This window comes from Kryptolebias marmoratus, linkage group LG19, assembly GCF_001649575.2.
Source record: "Kryptolebias marmoratus isolate JLee-2015 linkage group LG19, ASM164957v2, whole genome shotgun sequence".
NCBI classification, from domain to species: domain Eukaryota; kingdom Metazoa; phylum Chordata; class Actinopteri; order Cyprinodontiformes; family Rivulidae; genus Kryptolebias; species Kryptolebias marmoratus.
The window spans coordinates 16,774,144-16,787,545 of record NC_051448.1 but is presented as its reverse complement, the minus strand read 5'-3'; the positions used below and the strand labels follow the sequence as shown (position 1 = coordinate 16,787,545).

At 42.8% G+C, this 13,402-nt stretch overlaps 1 protein-coding gene across 7 annotated transcripts; it reads right to left on the bottom strand.

Annotated features, from left to right (window-relative positions):
• Positions 1-1,498: 1,498 nt before the first annotated feature.
• On the bottom strand, positions 1,499-13,402 carry hmgn3 (high mobility group nucleosomal binding domain 3). 7 transcript variants are annotated; one of them, XM_025004416.2, is made up of 7 exons: positions 13,225-13,391; positions 8,763-8,813; positions 7,983-8,012; positions 5,315-5,365; positions 4,985-5,080; positions 4,718-4,810; positions 1,499-2,356 (listed from the first exon to the last, which is right to left on the bottom strand). In XM_025004416.2, exons 1-7 carry the CDS (start codon positions 13,237-13,239, stop codon positions 2,315-2,317), a joined length of 378 nt encoding a protein of 125 aa, XP_024860184.1. In that variant the 5' UTR covers positions 13,240-13,391; the 3' UTR covers positions 1,499-2,314. The 7 variants fall into 7 exon arrangements, with proteins under 7 accessions (XP_024860184.1, XP_024860183.1, XP_017264465.1 ...); XM_025004415.2 differs by having other exon boundaries at positions 4,985-5,083; positions 13,225-13,386; XM_017408976.3 differs by having other exon boundaries at positions 4,711-4,810; positions 4,985-5,083; positions 13,225-13,385.

Genomic DNA, 13,402 nt, shown 5'->3' with positions numbered 1-13,402 from the left:
CCCAGGACACGCTGGAGGGACTATGTTTCTCGGCTGGCCTGGGAACGCCTTGGGATTCCCCCGGAGGAGCTGGCCCAAGTGGCTGGGGAGAGGGAAGTCTGGGTTTCCCTGCTTAGGCTGCTGCCCCCGCGACCCCGGATAAGCGGAAGACAATGGATGGATGGATGGATTTATGAAAGTCAAGAAGAGATATCAATGCTTTTCACTCATTACTTTAAACCAAAAATGCAGTGTAGTTCTTCCTGAACTCGTCTTCATTTTCCTAAATATCAGCCCAGTAGAGGTCAGTTTTCTCTCTGAACTTTGGAGTGACTTTTCACACTCGGTAAAACAAGAGTTTAAACATTAGTTAAGGCTGTATTTAATTAAAGAGTTGTGATTGTCACTTTTTCATTGTTACATATTTTTGTACATGTTTTAAATTACCAATAATACTTTATAGATGTGTTTTTGTTTTCTGATTGTATTTCATAAATTTATGATCAATTGATGAAGGACTAAATTATAAATTTTCTATACTATTTAGGTGGAGGCTTTATATAAGCCTACTGGGTTGATGTCATTATTCTTTTTTCTTAATATCTTTGATCTGTGTTTTAATTATGCAAACCTAACTTAATTAAACTGCACTTGAGTGTTTTTCATCACCTGTGGCCCTGAACCCTAAAGAGGAAATGTATCGGTGCAGGTTGACGTGACCACGAGGAAGCGTTACTTTCAGCCCCTCGGCCGATCCGATCGCAGCTTCACAGCGTTAAACAGAAACCCATCAGCTGCACGAGTTAGCTTATTGATCAATGGAAGAATATCAGGGTCGGTTCATTCATAACGCCAGTTCTGACCAACACATATGAAACCATTCTTTGTTTTGGTTTTTAATGTCTAACTTTTAATCATGGTGAATAAGACATAAGACTTTCCTGTGGTTTCTGTAACACGACTCATTGTAATGATTGTGTCACGAGATCTTTGGATTGAATTCAAGGCGTTTCAGCTCACATTTAGCTGTACCACAGCAACTATCAGTATTTCTGGCGTTTCTACAATTACATCTTCTGGTCACCGTTCGACTGGTTTTAGCTGGTGAGGTCCACGCGGTCGCGTTGACACTGGGGGGAACATTATTGACCTCTGATTTAGTCTTCAGGAATCGCGACTCCACGCAGCAGCCACTGGTCTGCGGGTCCGAATGACAGCCGAAGAGGCCGCGTGGCTCCACAGGTCCCACCGCTCTGTCAAACGCTGACCTTTCACTTCCTGACGCAGCAGTTGTATTTAATACAGCCGTGTGGCCCTGGCGACCTCACACACACACACACACACACACACACAAAGATGTGGCTTTCTGCTTGTTTAAAGAGTACTTTTAACCCTGAAAACTTTGGGAAAAAAAGGCCTCCAAACCGAAACGCTTACAGAAAGCAGAATGGAAAAAAAACGTGCATGCTGTAATTTACGCATAAGCTTTATTACCAGATATAACAAAACACACACACACTCTGGTATGACACAAGGTTTTTCTTTTATTTCAAAATATTCTCCTAACAAGATGAAACTCAAAAGGGTCCAAAGCCAATAGAGCCGTCTAGAACAGAAGCACCACTCGTTATTGCTATGTCACTCTGCTGCAGGACGAGGCGTTCGAGAAGGGGGGGGGGTATTAAAAAAAAAAATTTAAACAATGAACAAAGTCAAACACAGAGACAAAGTCAAACACTTGCACTCCAAAACACACAGACAAAAAAAAAAAGTGGTAAAACGATGATTCTAAAATGTAGTTTGTTTGTTTTTTTTAAAAAGCTGCACATGTTCCTCGTGGCGTACACGGAGATGGGGTTTTTTTGTCCCCCCGCTCTGCATGGCTCATACGTGCTCACCGTACCCTTCATGGCTGAAGCGTCTTACAGGCAGAGTGCCAATAACGATCATCATCGTTTGTCAAAGAGGAGCGATTACAGATGAAGGCGGTTTAAAGAGCGTAACAGTCACGTTTATGCCCCCCCCCTGTTTTCAGGAGTTTGCAAAAAGAACATGTGCAGCTGTCTGCTGGAACTGCTTCGTTGTGCCTTTTGACTTCTACTGGGACCTACGGCGACGCGGAAACGGAGAACCAAGCCGGACTGGAAGGTCACAGGAAGTAATGCGTGGAGATGGCGTGGAGTGGGGCTGCTGGTTGTTGGTCTCTACTATCACAAGTCTAAAAATATGAGCATGGTACAAAAAATCATCAGTAAAAAAAAAAAAAATTCAAAAGAAATGCTTTGCTGCCATGGAGTCGGAAGGGGGACGAGCTCGTCCGTGTCCTTTTTTTTTTTTACGCCTTCTCGTCAGACGCCTCCTCTGCCACTTCAGTTACCTGCCGGGATGAAAAGGTGGAAAGAAAGCTCAGACAAAGACAAACTACACCGAACTCCAGCTAGAGGTTACAGAGGAACTCTCCGCTTGTGAGCGGCTGCTTCAGAAGTCCACAAAAGGATGTTGTCCCGAACATTTCCTGCGTTCGTTTTAGAAAATGGCCGTTTGTTGAGAGTTTTTTTCCGTATTTTCTACCAGAAGTACAAACCAAACACATCCTTTTTGTTTTTTTGTTGCTGTTGTGTTTACAGTTTGTACTCAGCCTAGAAGCTTTCTGCTCATGCTCCACGCCTTGTTTCCTGTTTCTGGTGTGTTTTCTTAGCAGTGTTACGGCGCCACTTACAGGCCTGGCGTAGTTACTACAACGATCTGGGTAGTTTTCAGTGTTTCTGTGTGCATGAACCAGACCAAAAACATGCCTGTTAGGTTCACTGGTAACTCTATATTGTCCCTAGATGTGAGTGAATGGTTGCTTGTCTCGTTTGTCTCTACGTGTCCCTGTGATGGACTTGCGACCTGTCCAGGGTGTCCCCCGCCTCTCGCACACTGACTGCTGGAGATAGACACCAGCTCCCCGCGACTTGGAAAGAAGAAGCGAGTTAAGAAAACGGATGGGTGGATGGGTTTATAAAGACATTTCTAGAATCGGTGCTGTGTTTGCGAGGATATTTGTAGACATGACTGATAAAAGGACTGTTGCGTCTCCATGTGGACAAGGTGTTAACAGCCGGGGACAGGGATTTACCCGCCAACGCTACAGTTTGTCGGCTCCTGAGACCGATCCAGCTAAAAAAAAACAGTTCAGTAGAAGCAGTTTCTGCTGCTTTAGGTATCTGAGTCCAAAGTAGTTTGACTTCAAAATAAAATGAGACGTAACATTTAAGTAAAGATTCATTTTCTCACAGCTCCAAAATGTTCCTGCAGACACATGCTCACCTTGTTCTACGGAGAAAGAAGCTACTTGATTTATAAACTGTAGGCACTAATTACAGATCATGGATTATGATTCTAAAAACACTTTGAGAAACTACCAGAGCTGTATTACCTCTTGTTTTTCTTTAGATAGAGCTATTGAACTTTTGTATTACTGTAGTAAAGCTCATTACAAAATGCGGTTGGATATTCCTGAACTCCGAGTTAACGGGGAGGTTCATCTACAAACAGGACGTTTCGCGTACGGTCTCCCTGTCATGGCAAGGGCGCCATTTTTAACCCGCAGCTAATCCTACGAGCACCAAAGAACTGCTGCAGAAAGGAAAAAAGGACAAATCCGAGAACCAAAGTATTTACAGTCAGGTTGAGTCATAGCAGGTAACGCAATCATTGCATTAGTTGAGCTACAAAAAAGTAGAAATTTAATTTCCAGCAAGAATGGCGTGAGACTTCTGTAAAATAAAACAAAGGTCTTGATTGTCTTGGAAGTCAAACCAATTATTTTGCAGCCAAGAGACAAAAGCTAACAGCTGAACTTAAAACTATAGTTCAAACCTCTTTAAGTGGAGTTCTGCCGAGGGGTTAGGAACAATTAATATCTTACCTGTTGCAGATAGCTCTTTGAACGGCCTCAGTTAGGAAAAACTGGGGTTTAGTTCAGACTGGATTGACGAGCTATTGGCTAGTCACTAGTGGACTGCTGCTGTCTTAAAACAACAAACTTTATTTAAATAAGCGTTTACGCCACAATCAGCTTTGTATTACATTGGTACTCTGGCAGCGATATTTCTGCTGGAGGTGCTCCAGGCTGCACAGAAAGTGCTACAACTAACTGCTGCTGCTGTTTGTGCTCACAAACAACCAGACTCTATATTAAAAAAACATGTAACGGTCTATAAAATAACCTGAAAATGAGTTCATTTAAAGCAGCAGCAGTCCCTTTTGGTCCTGAGTCCGTTTAGGTTAGCTGCTAGTTTGTCAATTTGGTCAAAATTAAACTCTTATTTCTCCAAAGAGCTATCTACAACAGGTAAGATATTATTTGTAACTTTTGCACAGAATCACACACACACACACAGAGGCAAAAACATTATTGCCCTTCTTTTGGCAGTGGTGACAAAAAGAACATTTGAGTTGCGATCACCAGTCAGATTCTGAGCAACCGGTGCTACTCACGCTTATCTAATCCATCAGTTTTCCCTTTTTTCAGCATTTTTTTTTAAATATCAGCATCTTTAACAAGAAAGGGAATTACTGGGGTTAGGATATTTTGTTTCTACACTCTCTGTTACTCCTTCATGTACACAAACGATGACCACGGCACTCCACAGCACGCAGGGTGAGTGAATGTCTGTTAAAAAAACTGTTAGTGTCTCATACACACACACACAGCAGGAGTTAGGCTGAAACACCGAGCCGTACCCTTAACTCTGACTGTCTCACTCTGTCCCCTGACTGACATCAAGGAGGGGGCCGTGCTTCGGCTGGAGGACACGCTGACAGACGGACGGGACACAAAGATCTGTGTGTGTTCGAGGGACATTGTTCAGAGAAGGAGCGCGTGTGTGGTTGTGGGGTGAATTATGGAAGGGTTGTAGGTGTTTGCACACAAATCGACACAAAAAGAGGAGAGAAACGCGTCATTTTGTTTGCTTGTTTGTAATTAAAAAGTGTTTTTTTAATCATCCTTTCGTACCTCGTTGGTCTTGGTCTCTCCATTCTGGGCGGGACCGTCTTCCTTCTTGCCCTTGGCGCCGCCTTTCTTCGCCTTCGGCCCCTTATCGTCTGCAACCTTCTGACCGGAAACAAATGAAGGAAAAAATTAAATAAATAAAAGCATGGACTGGATGTAAGCTCGCAAACGCCACACATCATTTTGCATCTGATCTTTTGAGTCTAAGGATTCAAAAATTTGTCTCTTTTTTCCCACACAAAAAAAAAATTTAAGCAAGTGAGCAGACTCTTCCAAGCTGAAGTGGGCATTCACAATCGTCCCATTACTTGTGTGTGTGAGTATGTGTTTTACCTTGACGACAGCCTTCTTGGGCTTGGCCTCAGGTTTGGGTGGAGCGGGTTTCTGCAAATTTACACAGAAGGCAAAACTGAACAAACTGTTCTCCAAAGTTACGGAAGTCTAAGAAGGAACGTCTGCGGCAGCGGAGCATCATCTCCACAGCTGGAGCCAAACGCCGTCTGAAATGATGCCAACTCGGCCACGAGACGCTCGGGAAAGTCATCAGAGCGAATACGAAGGACGTGGGAGGATCAGACCGTCTAACCACCCTGCTGGAAACAAGCTTCCCGTCTGAAACAAGTCACGTTAAGTGGCTTCAAATATCTGCAATCCCTAAAACTGAACTGACCTTTATTATTATTATTGATATTTCGATGGAAGTTCAAATTCCAGCTAATCAGTTTAAGCAGGTTTTCTGCAGATATTTTTAGGCTACTGAGTGTGAGCCCCATCTACCCTGAAGCCATGAGCTTCAGAGATGCTTCTGTCACAAACTTCTATCATGTGATTTATTTGCTCCAGCATATATGTAGAAGTCTGAATGCAAGACGTAAAAGCAACAGTTGTCCCAGAATAAGTAGAATAAGACTTAATGTGCTATACTTGGACATCTTTGGAAATACATACTCTGTGTGTGTATATATATATATATATATATATATATATGGAGGATTTTAGTCATGATAAAATACTTCATATGTGAGTATAAAGAATAAGACTGATGTAAACCAGCTTGCAGCTGTGTGATGTTGTATAATGCTAATGGCTACATGACATCACCAACCAACATTTAACTCTTTCTTTTTAATTTTCAGAAGACATTATCTCATGAAAAACTGATAAATAAAAAATAAACTAATTTGCTTTGGGAGGCTGATTTAGTTGTTTAGCAGACGCTCTGAAAGCATCAGAAGAAGCCAAACTTTGGGGCATGGATGACTCACTAACTAGATGACTGGTCACACTGCAAAGGCTCAACAAAGTTACCTGGTATTAGTCAGGAAAACAATGTTTTTCTCCTTTATTTTTTAAGTTTTGAATCAAACAAAGCTAACAAACGTGCAGCTTCTTTGTGCTTTTGAGTAGTTATTCTAGTTCTTACTACTATTAAAGAAAACCCTCCGTTTGTAAATGCCTACAGCTTTAGTTGACAGAATATGTAGGGTCTGTTCAGCTCCTACCCCAGTCAGTAAACCTGAGGGGATCTACCTGTGTTGTTACAACACAATGACTCCAGACAACATAGACTGACTTGTCTATCATCTGCGGGTTGTTAAAGTACAACCCCATGTCTGGAAAAGTTGGGACGCTGTGTAAAATGTAAACAAAAACAGAATGCAGCGATTTGCTAATCTGATAAACCCATATTTTATTCACAATGGAACATAGGAAACATGTCAAATTTTAAACTACGAAATGGTACAATTTCTAAGGTAATATTGAATTTGATGGCAGCAACCCATGTCAAAAGAAGACGTGGCAGGGACTACAGTTGTTATTGCTATTAAGTGAGTGGCCATGCTGGACTATAACTGAGCCTTAATGCTGCAAGCGGTGCAACTTTGTATTTTACGAAAGTTGTACTAAAACATCACGACTTCTTACATATATAAGGCGCTCCGGATTATAAGGAGCGCTGTCGTTTTTAGAGAAAACTGAAGGCTTTAAGTGCGCCTTATAGTCCGTAAAATACAGTAGTTTTATATATCGACTTTCCAGCTTCCTAAAATCGCACACTGGTCAATCTCCAGTCCAGTGATCGTTCCGTTCCTTCCACAGGACAGAAAATCACTGCCCAAACCAGGAAACACATCAGTCAGTCCCGTTTTTCAAGCTGAAGTTGACAACAGTTTCTACTATGTGTTGCCAGAAAGAAGTCCGACTCTGAAGGCGAAAGGAAGTTGTTTTTGGTCATTTTTACTTTAATCACATCACGGTGCTCTGAATAGAACCCTTTTGATTGTCCAAATCTGGGCACCAAACATTTAATAAAAGATTTTAAACACTTTTTACATTGTAGCGATTGGTAAATAAGCAGCTAAGACTCTCCTCATTCTGATAGGAAGCTAAAATGAAGGCGTGAGGGAGTTTTCGCATCAAAACACATCTAATTTATGAACTCGGGGTCCGACTGATCCGCTCATCGAACTCCTGGTGAGACAGTGGCAAAGCAGTTTCCCCGAAACGTTCCCGATTTCCTTTTAAAGCACACATGCAAATGTACAAAACACATGCAAAGTCTCTACAGACGGATTAAACATGCAAACGGATCGAAACACGTCACCTGTGTGGCAGAGCTGCATGATCACAACAAACCAGTCATAATCATTGGTTTTAACGTAAAGATGTGATTTATTTTAATTATATCTCTTACTGAGATAATGTCATTTAACCCTTTTTTTTTACTCCATGCAGCTCTGCATTACAAGCGGTTGTGCAGCTGACCACAGCGACAAAGGACAAAGACAACAGCGAAAAGACATGCACACCGGGCCAGACTCCCTCCTCTGGGAGCATGTTTCTGGAATTTGTGAACGCCGATCGCCTTCATCAGACCCATAATGCTGGGCGAGGACTTGGTAGCATGACGCTATAACGGGAGAGCGAGAGGAGTCTGGGAGGGGGGAGAGGAGAGGACAGCGACAGGGGTGAGGACAGGGACGGGGAGAGCGAAACTTACCACTGACAATCTCTCTGACCTTCTGGTGGGCTGCCGGAGCAAGTGATGATGAAAAAGACAGAGAAATAAGAGGGAGATGGTGACAGAGAGGGAGATATCAGTTGTACCTCTGTGGGCTGATCTAATTGGTGACTGTTACAAATGCCATTAAAGACTAACAACGTGGTTCGGATTTTCTGTTGGAGTAAAAATGTTACGAATCATTAATGTCTTACCTGTTGCAGATAGCTCTCTGAACAACCTCAGTTTGAAGAAACAGAGTTTAATGAACTAACTAGTCTGGTGTGCAGCCAAGACCAGAGTCCTAAAACAACTCCAGAGTTCCTGCTGGGAATGACTCTCAGCTACTACCACATCAGATTTTAGCACAATATTTGTAAAACCGACTAACAGCCATTAATAGCCAAATCGTTAATCAGCTGTAGGAGTACATCCATTGATTACTTCCTGAAACGTTCAGTCAAATCCATCCAGTGCTTCATCGTATATTTAGGTAATCCGAGTAATCCACTTTGGTCTTGGCTCTGCTCAGACTAGCCGTTAGCTCGTCAATCCAGGAAAAAAATAAAACTAAACTGAGGTTGTTCTGAGAGCTATCTACAACAGGTAAGATATCAACTATTCACACTTCAAGAGATCTGAACTGTCACTCGAACCTGTCTTGTGTGTATTTTCTCACTCAGATACATCCACTGTGAGTAGGAGAACAAAAACTGCACAGCGTGTTAACCGAGGCGTACACACCTGCACCCAGCACACAGACACGCTTCAAACCTTTACCTCTTGTTTTGTGACTTTGGAGGCTTCCTTGCCCTCAGCGCTCTCGGGAGACTGCAAGAAATAAAAACGGCGACACTGAATACATTTTTCCTTTGTCCCCCCCCCCCGACCCTCACAATTATCCTCGACAAACAAGAGCCTATCCTAGATAATTCAATTTATCGCTGGTAAATTGCCAATTTCACCAAATTCGAAAGCTTCAAACGGGGAAAAACGTAATACGCACAGCAAACCACGATGTCAGCACAGGTAATGTTTATTTTGGGAATGTTCGAGTGGAAGTGAGACTTCGCTGCACGTTTCAGGACCGTCTGCGGGGCGCGGCGCAGACCAGGCAGTTCGCCGGTGGATCAAATACTCGTCTGCAAAGTTAATCGAGATCCACTTTCCTTTAACAGCTCACCATAATGTAGACGACGACAGCTGATAAATTAACGAAAAAAGTAATTACATGGACTCTTTGTCGACTGCTTGCTACCAGAAAGGTTCCCCTGCACCACAGTGACGACACAGTTTCATCCTCATCAAAGTATTCAGCCACTTGTGATGATTCAGTTACCACTCTGGAAGAAGCCCCCCCATCTGTTTCATCTACAGCATTACAGCGACCATGCAGTCCAGCTGACATTTAGTCTTTTGGGGTTTTTTTTCTAGTGGATGCCATCCCTCTGGTTTTTGTTTCTTCTGGAGGTTACCAGAATAACTGTGGGTTTCAGACAGCAGGTCTGATAGCAGCACCGGTTTGGGCTGCTGTAAACAACAAACATCCATCTATCCACCTGTCTTCTATCACTGCTCCATCCTGTTCAGGGTTGAACTTCCCTCTAAAGTTTGAACACGGATGTGGAAACGACCTCGCACCCAACCTGACCGTGTTCCAGCTGAAAACTGTAGGATTTGCTGTGCCGTTTAAGTAATTTTTTTTTACCAATAACAAGGTTTTTTCTCCTCTGTCTTTTATATATCCAAACACTGTGGGAACGTGTTTCCCGATAGAGGAAGAAAAGTACAATGCGTACGACTGATTTAACAGACTCAAACTGACAGCAGGACGAGAAAATAAAAAGTTCCCTGCTGCAGCTATCGCCACTTTTCATGTGCGAGGCAGCCATATTGGATTTTGAGGGTGACGTTTTCAAGTCAGAACCACTAAATCTTTCCGTTACACCATTCACGTGGCTCAAACGCCTTTTAATAAAGGACCAGAGCTCTTGTTTCTCCTCTTTTCAGTCACGTGGCGCGCTGACCCCCCGCCCCCCGTTCAGTTGTGTACGGCAGCCGAGGGAGGGATTCCCCCTAAACTGAAGAGGGCGCTGTTGGATGGTTGGATACATTTGATCCAGCGGAAAACCCTGTCAGTCATGATCTCTCTACCAGAGGTGCAACACCTGTCTCTCCTTACAAGGTAACGCTGTTTTGAAAACAAACGTTCGCGACAAGCTAGAAGAGTTAGCACGTTAGCAGCCGAGCTGAATACAACCTATTGCTGCAGGCTCACTGATAACCAGCTAATTAATTACCAACATCAGCTTAATGCTACTGTACAAGGAGCAGAACAGCAGAGAACAACATAGGCGCTGTTAGTTTAGAGTTATAAATAAACTATAAATAAAGCAACCTGTTGACTCTGGTGTTTGGGCTGAAACTATTTATTCTCAATTATTGCGGATAAATAAGAATTTCATCCTCGATCTTAAATAATGTAAATAAAAATGGTATGTGCTGATCACAAATTGGTTTAAAAAACCTGACACACTCTCTCCTTATTTATGTTTGTGGATTAAAATATGAATAAATACAAATAAATATACTATACTATAAATAAATATAATAGAGTATTTTTATTTTAATAGACCTGTAATATAGTCATTATTAAGCAATTTGTGGCATTGTTTAAGCAAAAAAAAAAATACTAATTGCATTTCTTTTCTCAAATAAAAGCAAAACAATCACGTGATGCATTTGTAAATTTGTTTTTTTTTTTATAACCACAACGCAGTGAAGCTGTGGTACTTTTACTCAAAGTTATCAAACCGTCAAATACTTTTTCTGATCCATGCCCAAAAGAAAATATAATTACATTAATTTATAATTAGTTTATAATAATGTATACACACTCCATGCACTAAAAAAACATTTAAGTTCAGATGTTGAGCACTTTTGGTTTCAATAAAACTAGTTTAATCTGTATTGTGATATTGATTCAATTGTGAAAAATTAAAAAAAAAAAGAAAACATCTGATGGGAACAGCCCTCTGCCAACATTATAACAAATCAACAACTGACTTCCAGTCCCTTACATGTAGTAAAACTGAACTAAATAAATAAATAACACCGTAATACTTTCCACAGGGAAGGTTGAACAAAATAATTCATAGGAGCGATTAAACAAACTTCTGGTAGAAGCTTTAATGATTTATTGGTAATCAAATCTTAATTACATTTATATTTATTTATAATATCAAATATTTTAGAAAAAGCAACAGTAATTATCTAAAGATCTTAAAATTACTGGTGATGTTTTCGAGACTAATCAGTGTTTATTTATCTGATAAAAACTGCTTTAGTGTAAGAAAAGTTTTGTGTAATTTATTCAGTTAGTTTAGTTATTTTTTTGTCTGATGAGTTAAAGCAGTGCTGTTCGTTTATCACCATGTGATGATGATGATAAACAGTGTGATGACGCTGGAAGCTCTCTGGTCATTTTCGTTTTAATTAAGGAGCCATTTTGCTTCCAGATAGAGAAAAGGAGCTCCTTAGAGGTGAACTTGACTTTAAATATTGATTCAGAACCAGTTATTAACTAAATAAAAAAATCAAAGCCTTGAAGGAATGTGTATCGCCTGCTGAGTTGTTGCTGTTTCCGTAAAACTTTAAAAATTAACGTTACACTTGATTTCATATGATGTTGCGAGATCTTTGAAGGACTCTCAGCTACTACCACACCAAACTTCAGTGCAATATGTGTAAATCTGACTGACTTAAAAGCCACGTCTGTGTTGGACAAGGTCCATTAGCTGTGGTGGAGTACAGGATGTGAATGACTCTCAGCTACTACCACACCCAATTTCTGCACAGCGCTTGTTAAACCAGCTGACCTGCAGCCATTTTTGCACTTGCTACAGCTGGCTGGCTGCGGCAGCCATCTTGAATCGACTGGGCTCTAAAAGCCAATCAGTGGTAAATGCGAGTGCAGCGATTACTCCCCAAGCGCTTCGTTAAACTCCACCCGGCCGCTCGCCCAGATATCTTGCCAACAGACAAAATGGGTCGACTCGAAACCGCTGGGGGCCAAAGTTCTGAACGAGGGCCTAACCCTAACCACCGGCGCTCTGGGCGTGTGACGGGGATCACCCTCGGCTTCCACCGCGCCGCGTTTTAACTCGATGGGCGCCAAGTCTGCTGACTTACAACAGCTGAGCTCAACCAGCTGGGGCGGCCATCTTGAATCGGGTTGACCCAAAAACCCAGTGAGCTGTACATGTGCCTCCAATGATTACTTCCTGCTAAAAAAAAAAAGGCCAGTTGTTCGTGAGATATTTTGCTAACAGACAGACAGAGTCTCGCTCGATCGACGGAGATGACCCTCGGCTACCACCGCGCCCGATAAACACCAAGTCCACTAACTTAAAACAGCTGAGCTCGACCAGCTGGGGCGGCCATCTTGACCCTAAAATCCAGTGAGCTGTACATGTGGTACATGCTGACGAACCCCAGTGGGTCGTGAGATATTTTGCTAACACAGGCAGAAAGGCATCACCTCCCGCCCCTTTTTTTCTGTGTGGGTGGAGGCGGGCCTGACGGCAGGTAGGAGGGTGCTCAGGAGAGTCCACCTCCACCCCGGAGGGGAGGGGAGGGAGGGGACATGTTGGTTCTGTGTGAAGGTTGGGAATGATTTGCATGTGCGCGACCCCCCTCCCCTCCCACCATTCTCCGTCCTCAGAGGAGAATCTGCGCAGATAATGGCAGATTTTAGGTGGCGGAAAAGCCGGTTTCCATCCACGCGCCGGAGCACAAAGCGCTGCGGCTTGACGCGCACCGCTGTTTGTAAAGACTCCGGGCCTCCCTGAACGCACCAATTGTCCCTCATTCTGCCTCCATCGTCATTTTTTTACCCCCCTCCTCCATGTGGCTCGGCGCCTGCCTGAATTAGACAGGGAGGTGATACGTGTTTTTGTTGTTTTTTTTGCTTTCGGAGAGGACGTACCATCCCCGTCTGACATTCAGCAGTCGGTGCCACATAAATGGCCACTCACATACAGATAAGAGGATTTGTTTAGTCGAATAAAAACGGAAAGAGAAAAAAAAAAACAGAACCCGCTCCCTAAAACTTTGCGTATCGCCTCACCTGCCTCGACGTCGCCACAGAAATCGCGCACCGCTATTTTCGTCCAAAGCTCGAGCTCGAGAGAGAGAAAAAAAAATACAACGAAGTGCGCCGGACGGCAGGCGACAAACTCACCTTTCTCTTCGGCATTTTTCGATTTGTTTCCCCGCCGAGCTCGGAAGGCTTACAGGAGGCGAATTTGAACTATACCTCGAAATACCGGATCAATATCTGAGCACCTTTCGATAATATGTTGATTATATGCACTCCCCAAAACTCTGTGCCGCCCTCAGCCATTGGTTGGAGGGGTCAG

What these genes read in the sequence shown, in the direction of transcription:
- hmgn3 (XM_025004415.2), bottom strand. An exon ending in CCAAAGTCACAAAACAAGAG is followed by an intron (nt 8,013 to 8,762) that starts GTAAAGGTTTGA and finishes TTGCTCCGGCAG; the next exon opens with CCCACCAGAAGGTCAGAGAG. An exon ending in GAGAGACCAAGACCAACGAG is followed by an intron (nt 4,811 to 4,984) that starts GTACGAAAGGAT and finishes GAACACACACAG; the next exon opens with ATCTTTGTGTCCCGTCCGTC.